The sequence below is a fragment of the Piliocolobus tephrosceles genome, chromosome 20 (assembly GCF_002776525.5).
Source record: "Piliocolobus tephrosceles isolate RC106 chromosome 20, ASM277652v3, whole genome shotgun sequence".
Classification (NCBI taxonomy): Eukaryota; Metazoa; Chordata; class Mammalia; order Primates; family Cercopithecidae; genus Piliocolobus; species Piliocolobus tephrosceles.
The window spans coordinates 56,624,500-56,633,303 of record NC_045453.1 but is presented as its reverse complement, the minus strand read 5'-3'; the positions used below and the strand labels follow the sequence as shown (position 1 = coordinate 56,633,303).

General features: G+C 38.6%; 1 protein-coding gene and 1 pseudogene across 11 annotated transcripts in view; one reads left to right on the top strand and one right to left on the bottom strand.

Moving 5' to 3' along the window:
• Nucleotides 1-211: 211 nt before the first annotated feature.
• The window catches only part of GPCPD1 (glycerophosphocholine phosphodiesterase 1), a 65,065-nt gene continuing 56,472 nt past the window's right edge, over nucleotides 212-8,804 (bottom strand). For all 11 annotated transcript variants that reach the window (XM_023217899.2, XM_023217900.2, XM_023217902.2 and 8 more), the window contains one exon: nucleotides 212-3,604. In XM_023217899.2, coding sequence (XP_023073667.1) covers nucleotides 3,415-3,604 — 190 coding nt within the window. In that variant the 3' untranslated portion in view covers nucleotides 212-3,414. The remainder of the gene's footprint in view (nucleotides 3,605-8,804) is intronic.
• On the top strand, nucleotides 3,619-5,249 carry LOC111546469 (annotated as a pseudogene).

Below are 8,804 nucleotides of genomic sequence, written 5' to 3'. Positions count from 1 at the left end.
CTCAGTCTGCATGGAGTAAAAAATTGGTTTTAGCATAATCCATCAAATACATGACTCCAAGCAACCAGGACAGAGAACTCCATGTGTAAACATACAAACACATGCAAATACACACACGCACATGTAAGCGCACACATACTCCAGACATGGCCAAGCATGCCATACAAAACTGTATGTTTATCGTGAAACAATCTGAGTTAGGAAACTAGGATTGTTGCCACCACCATTTATTTATCTAGTTCATAACTAAGAACACTATAGCAGTGCTGGAGATGCAAAGACGTCCCTGCCCTTAAGGGGCTTACAATCTTACTGGAGAATATAACAGGCACATAAGAAGCTGGACTACAAGGAAGTATGAGCTAACAAATGCCAGACTTTGGAAGGCAGCGTAGTTTGAGAACATGGGATTCAGAGTCACAAAACCCACATCCTAGTCCCAACCCAGTACATCAGTGAACCTCTCTGGGTTTTTTTCCCAGCTACAACACTAAATAGTTAAGACTGAGAGGCTGTCTGCATGTTTCCATGGTGATTCAGATCAAAAGCTGAGATGAGCTTTATGGAGTAGGTGGCACCTGAGTGGGACACTGAAGGAAGGCAAAGGAGGTGTTTCAGACAAGGAAAGCAGTACTGAGGTAGCTGTAAGCTTGGAGTTTGGAGGGGAGATGACAGACAAGTGTCACAAGGAGTAATGGCAGAAAGGTGGGTGGGTGGCAGGAAGTACCACCACACTTCCCACACAGGGGTGAGCGGCGTGCCTCACATTTACATCCGATCATTTACAGTACATAATTCCAGAGAGTAGAAAATACCAGAGGACAATGGCGGCATTTTATCAAACATTTCACTTGATTTCCATAAAGTATAAAATAATTTAACATTATACCTCTACATTTCAAAATTCACATCAATAAACCATCCTGTCAAAATGTAAACCAATTCAAAGTTTACATTCTTAGTAAACATAACTAAATCTCTTAATTCAAAAGGACATTTGATACAAATTATAGTACTCCAATAATTCCCACATTCATTTTCCACCACGTTCCAAGCACTGTGAAAATAAAAATGACTATGACAAGGTCCCTGCCCTTGAAGAGCCCGCAACCTGGCAGATGAGCAAAGATCAACTCTGCCTACCCAGAATTACTGTGATGCACAGCCTGATCAAGGTACGAGCCATGGAGCACAAAGATGGATTCATCCTTTCTGGAGTTTCCACAAGGGCTCAGGAGAAAGATCTTGGGCACAAGAAGAAATGAGTTTGGCAGAGAGAAAGTGACTATGGGAGGAGAGGGCTCCCAGGCAGCGGACACACGGGCACAGCGAGGAAGTCCAGGGCCAATGACAGGGACAGCGTGGCTGAAGCAGGGTGTAAAAGGCAACAGCTAGTGATATGAAGGCCCGGACTGAGTCCTGTGAAAATAAGGAGCCATTGCTTGTCATGTTTTAATCATCGGCTAACACTGGTTCATAAGGTCAGGAACAGAGAGGACAGAAAGTGAGCAGGAAGGTTCTGTCTGTATTGTAGACAGTGACTGCTCCCCCCAGCAACTAAACTGCTCAGAAGCCACACTCCCCATGACCTCCTTCCTTCATCCTTTTTTCTGTCTCCTTTTTCTCTTTATGATCTGCTTCCCCTCTGTCCTCAAGTCTTCAAAATGGAGCCAGCATTGGGAAGGCAAAGGAGAGGAGCAAAGGAGCAGGACTAGAAACAAACACATATGGCTAACCGAGTTACTATAAATGGTAACCGTATTGGACAAAGGTCTGCAGATGAAGGAAACTAATTCTTTTTCAGGAGTTTTCCAAAAGTGCCCAATTCACACCAAAATGTTGGAAAATCTCATACAATGTGGGAACGGTATACAGAACCCTTGCAGAAGACTCCATTTCCTAAACTATTTTCCATTAATATCAATGTTACAAATGCAATACCATAGGATTTCAGAGCCTAACTTCACACAAATAAGATCTGGCCAAAATTGCATTGCTTAGCTTAAAAAATAATACACAATGTGTAATTTCAAGTCTTAGGTTCTCAGCTCCTACCAAAATATGTCAATATATGAATAAACTGCCTCATGAAAAACATGCAGTAAAAGGTAGATGCAAATAAGCCATCCCTTTGGGGTAGACACTATATTAAAATTTCTTGTCATATTATAAAACCATTCTACAAAAGTAACACCTTCTTGAAATTTCATTTTGTAATGAAGAAAATAAATCTGTATCATATTATTTAACATTCATTCTTTAAGTTACAGTTAACACAACCTGCTTCTAATCCAAGAAATCCTAGTATAATCTGAAACACATGCATATACATTTAGTAAGACCTTCGACATTTCTAAATAAATTACATGCATGATATACAATAAAGAATACTAATATGAGAATTCAGGACATTTATTTTTCTGCATTGAAATTTAACTACTGTACAACACACACATATACAAAACAAACCCACAAAGCAACAGTGTGTAATAGGTAGCGACAGACACACAAAATAAGCATATTTAAAATACCTAACAGCCTTTTTTTTTTTTTTTTAGGCAACAAAATACGTCCAGTCCTTGACATCTTCTCATACTCACCTAGCACCACAGATGCAAGGACCTAACAGTAAAAGTATACAATCTCATGCTTAACACCTAAAGCATGCACTGAATTGAATTTGTATGTTGTGATCTATTCTACTAAGTATGCAATACATACTTTTACTTACTAATATTTTACACATTAAATTACCCTGCAGCATTTTGAAATTTTAACATTGATGTAAAACAACTTTTGAAAGATTTATGAAACGAGTTTCAAGGTTTAACTTCAGGCTGGTTTGGTTAAGTGGAAAAATGGCAGCAGCCTCAAGGTTCATACTGAATGAAAATGGTGTTGTGTGCATGTCAACCCATGTAAAAAATACCTATATACAAGATGGCACAAAAATTTGTGCAGTTGGAATCACCAGTGCAAATGCATGCATTTGAGGTACTTATTTTTTCCATGGTCAGGTATAATTATGCATAGTCATTTTCCTTAAGTGCTAAAGATTTCAGACCTGATCAAATGAAAAGCTGAAAGTGTAAATATGAGCTATTTATATAATTTCAAAGTGCTACGCTTTTAATGAACATTTGCTTAACATTATAGATTTATATATTTAGTTTAAAATATTTATATTGCCAACCAATAAATTTTCTCACTATAAAGAGACTGACTGGCAATTATACCTGGCCAAGTAATTTAAAGAGCATACTTGCAAGAAGTGTAGTGAAAGAGTCAAATACTTCATTATTGCTTCATTGAACTGAGAAGCCCAAAAGGCATAGATCAACAATGCTCAATGATGAAAAATGAATACCCAGAACAGCGGTGCATGCCCCCAAAATGACCTCTGCGCAATAAAAACTAAGCATTCTCCACGTTATCAATGCCGTTGGCATCCACATGGATATCAGGCTCCCCACACAAAGATGAGGGGACAAAGCGGCTAACAGTGGGACACAAACAGCTCTTAAGCTCTGGCAATTCTTGCTTCAGGCGTTCCAATTGCTCCACTTGGAATATATTTGGTTGTTCAGGCATCCAATCATATATCCTATGATGAAACAAATACAAAATACATAAAATACTGTAATTTTATGGTTTACCTAAGACCTGCTTGACTCAACCTTTTCATAAGATTTACAGAATGCCTGGAACATCCACATCAGAGTTTTTGTTTTGTCTTAAAGATGAAAGTATCCATTCTATTTTTTAAAATTTCTCTTCTTCCCAGTCTTTCCAATAATCCAGAATAGCAGCATTGCCCTTTTGTATCCCGGATGCAATGGAGCTCAACATAAAGCAACTGAATCAGAAAATGAAACGTCTAGTTTACTTGTGATCTAGGTTAAAGTATTTGCCCTCCAACTCGCTTTTTTTGTTTTTAAACAAATGGAAATCTATAAAAAACTGACTGTTCTGACTTCAAAGTCACTAAAGATCAAGATAAGAAGACTGCTCACCAGCATGGGAACTGCTCTAAAGCTGCTCCGTAATGCCAGATGCATCCAGAGTGGAGAACCCCGAAAGAGCCTCCGGTGATCTGACACTGGCACTGCCTATCAGCAGAGAAAGGACGGTCTCCTGTGCCTGAATGTGACAGCCAGGGCACTATGTAAGCCAGGCAACTATGTAGTATCAGAGAATCTTTATGACATCACAGTAGGAAAGAATTATTTAAACATGATAAAAAAAAATATGGTGACTCTATTAAATATCTGACTGTATTAAAACAAAGAGTTTCTACTAATTAAAGACGTATCTAAGAGAATAAAAAATGACCTCTGCATCAAGGTATCAAGACAGAACAGAAGCATCTAGCTTCGTTCTCTCCCTACATTCCATTGAAAATAAAGAGATTCTTTTTAATAAAATCCGTAAGTATGAGAAAAATCCAAGAGACAAAGCTACAACATTTTGAAAGCTGGAAAACAGATGGATAAATAAGAACTAAAGGTTTGTCAGTGAGATAACTGAAAAGGCTGGCTCACAGGCCAGTGGTAGGAAACACAAAGAGTGGAGTTAAAAGCAGGAGCAGATCGATCTAAGATGGCGACTGTCAAACCAGAAACCACCCCTACTCCTATCCCCCTGTGGAAGAGGAGAAAACAGAATCTAATCAAGAGGTTGCTAACCCAGAACACTACATTAAACATCCTCTACAGAACAAATGGGCACTCTGGCTTTTTTAAAAATGATAAAAGCAAAACTTGGCAAGCAAACCTGCCGCTGATCTCTAAGTTTGATCTTGTTGAAGACTTTTGGGCTCTATACAACCATATCTAGTTGTCTAAGTAATTTAATGCCTGTCTGTGACTACTCACTTTTTAAGGATGGTATTGAGCCTATGTGGGAACATAAACAAACGGGGAGGATGATGGCTAATTTACATTGAACAAACAGCAGAGACAAAGGGACCTCCTCGATCACTTTTGGCTAGAGACTCTACTGGGCCTTATTGGAGAATCTTTTAATGACTAGAGTGATGATGTATGTAAAGCTGTTGTTAATGTTAGAGCTAAAGGTGATAAGATAGCAGTATGGACTACTGAATGTGAAAACAAGAGAAGCTGTTACACATTTGGGAGGGTATACAAGGAAAGGTTAGGACTTCCTCCAAACATAGTGACTGGTTATCAGTCCCACTCAGACACAGCTACTAAAACAGTTCCACCACTAAAAATAGGTTTGTTGTTTAAGAAGACACCTTCTGAGTATTCTCATAAGAGACCAAGTCAAGCAATCGAGATTTTGGAGCTGAATCAAAGCCTCTTCAAAAACTACTACAGTGGACTGGATTTAAATGTGATTTCCATCCAAATGTTGCTAAGATGTAAGAGAAGTCTCATTCACGGAGGTGGAAGGACTGGAACTCAGGAGGTCAAGGGAGCAGTGAGCTGAGATTGTGCCACTGCACTCCAACCTGGGCAGCAGAGCAAGAGACCCTGTCTCAAAAAAAAAAAAAAAAAAAATCCTTAATGACTTCAGGGAAATAGTATGTTCATTAAATGAGAATAGGATGCTAAACATACGGAAAAAACTACATTCAGAGAAAAAAAGACAGTCATTGGAAGTTAAACACACAACAGTAGACATGAAAAACTCAACAGAAGCCAGGCAGGGTGGCTCACTCCGGTAATCCCAGCACTTTGGGAGGACAAAGCAGGCAAATTGCCTGAGCTCAAGAGTTCAAGACCAGCCTGGGCAACATGGCGAAACCCTGTCTCTACTGAAATACAAAAAATTAGCCAGGCATGGTTGTGTGTGCCTGTAGGCCCAGCTACTCGGGAGGCTGAGGCATGAGAATTTGCTTGAACCCAGGAGACAGAGGTTGCAGTGAGCTCAGATCGCATCACTGCACCCCAGGCTGAATGATAGAGACTGTCTCAAAACAACAAAACAAACAAAAAACAGAAAAGCTCAACAGAATGAGTAGAAAGTAAGACTGAGAAAATCTTTCAAATGAAGCAAAAAAAAAAAAAAAGTTTAGAAAAAAAAAATCTGGTCCAAGAGCTATTTGATTCAAACAAACAAAAAAAAAATCCAGAAAATTGAAGGGGACAAGAATCAAAAGAAATATTTTTGAAAAAATTTTCCCATGTTTAAGAACATGTATTGACAGACTAAAAGGGTTACCAAGTGTCCAGCAAAGTGGGCAAAACCAGACCCACAAGAAAACGCATCTCTATAGAATTTCAGAACACTGGTAATAAAAGGAAGACCCTCAAAGCTTCTGAACAGGAAACACAGATTACATGTGAGAACATAATCAAGATGGCTTCACACTCAACAGCAACACTGGAATGGTAAAGATGACGGAGAATGTTTCTAAAATTCTAAAGTATTTCTAACACAGAGTTCTATACACAGCCATGACATTTCTGGACACATAAGACCTCAAAAACATTTACCTCCTGTGTCCACCTTTCTTAAGATGCTGAAAGATGTGTTCCGAAAAACTCATTGAATCAAGAGAGAAAAAGATACGAGCTACAGGAAACAGGAGATCTAACACAGAGAATGGCAGGGCTCAGGATGACAGCTGTGCACAATCAACCAATCAGTACTGGAGCAGCCCGGTGGACAGGCAGATGTGTTGAGGGCTATTACTCCGAGAGACACTGTCACTCTAGCAGCTATGTTAACCTAAGAACAGAGTGCCCTCATGAGCCTGAACTGGCCTATTACCTAAATATGGTCTAACCATGTGCTGATTAAATTTCCACGTTACCTGCAGGATTAAAATGCTTTGGCCTACTCCTAAAAACTGGTAACAGGCTACAATGAGTGCAGAATCAGGAAATACAGGATAGCCTACTCCTGCTATACTTCCGATGCCTGACCCACAGGCAGATGTGCTGAGCTAGAGACCTAGCAAATCACACAATCAGTTCAGAAAATTAAGACTGGCATTTAAGTGCACACACATAAAGAAGTACATGCATGAACAGGAAGTACTAAAGGACACTTGGAATTGTTTCAGGTGCATACTTATAAATATACCTCATCTGTGTACTGGGTTGCCACATAAACTAGGCTGGGTGCAAAAAGGTTTAAAAGTCACTGTACTATCAATAATGTTCACAGCAACACTATAAAATAGCAATTACTTGGCAGCAACCTAAATGTTCCTAAAAAACCGTATAAGTTGTGGTAAAGACAACAATGGAATATTAATACGACCACGAAAAGCAGTAAGGTATAGCTACATGCAACAATATAGGTTAACTTTAAAAACATAATTACAAGTTTTATAAAGTATAATTAAAGCTTGAAACTATATAAAACTACAGCTGGGGCAGGAGAATCACTTGAACCCAGGTTGCAGTTAGCCAAGGTAGTGCCAAGATAGTGCCACTGCACTCCAACCTGGGTGACAGAGCAAGACTCCGTCTCAAAAAAATAAAAAGAACGGCCTCTTACTCATCATCATAAGTGCAAATTTCCCAAACAAAATACCAGAAAATGATATGTAGCAGTTTAGTGTTTGACAATCGAAAATACACACTCACACACTCTCACCACACCTCTCTCCAATCCATAATGCTTCAAAGGCTCCAAGTCACTAATCATTCAAAACCTTCTATATGATGCCTAAATTTGATAATGGAAAAAATAGCATAAGCAGATTATTTAGAAATAGAGGTAAATGCCAGAAGAGCCAGATAACAAAGATATGAGGGGACAGGGTCTTGGCCAGAGACAATGGAAGAAATAGGTACAAGAAATTATTTTTATTATAAGACTTATCAAACTATTTGAATTTTAAAACTGTATACACATACTTTTTTGAATAAAATTAAAAAAAAAAAAAAAAAACTTCTTGAGGGTAAAAACCAACTCAACACAACCCACCTTACCCCTCCTCAGACCTTATTAGGAATCCAGTGCCTGGCCACCTCCCTGAAACCCTCAACAGAGTCGTGCCCTGATTTACACTCTTGCCTCTGCCTAGAACACAAATGTCAAAGTAAACATAACCACTCCCCAATTTCCAACTCAATTCTTCTTCTTTAAAGCTCCAAGCTAGGAAGAACTTCCTGGAGCACCTGTTATATCATATATCTTCCTGCTCTCCATTACATGTCAACATTTGATTTCAACCAAGTAAAGCCCTTAAGATGAAGGATCTGCCTGAAATTTGTATACTCTACAAAACCATAAATGGTATAACCTCATAATACACTTCCTTGCCGGAAAATATTTGTAATCATTCCTTGTAACAAAAATACACATATAACCATATACATTCAAAAATTTGCTAAAGCCAGTACTTGTTCCAAATTATTAATTTAAAAATTAAATTAGCTGGAAATGTTGAAGAGCGCTATGAGTCACACCTGCTATTTCATGCAAAATTAACCAAATAGTTTAAAAGGCAGGTAGGTAGGATTTACTGGGTCTGCAATTTTAAAACCAAACTAATTGAGACAAAACACTGGAAGGAAAACAAGCTTTATTAAGAAAGTAATACAACTTTATGGGAAGAAGAGTAATATGAACCAAATCCAAGGGCAGTATTGTTTAGAGCAGGCCTAGTGAGATTTTACCACTTACTCTCTGTGTAACACTTCTCAAGCACAGGCAATCTTCATTTTACTGTACTTCGTCTTTTTTTTAATTTCTTATAATTTTATTTTATTTTATATGAGATGGGGTCTCCTCCCAAAGTGCTGGGATTACAGGCATGAACCACCGTGCCCCACATGCGCTTTTCAGATACTGTGTTTCTTACGAATTGAAGCTTTGTGACC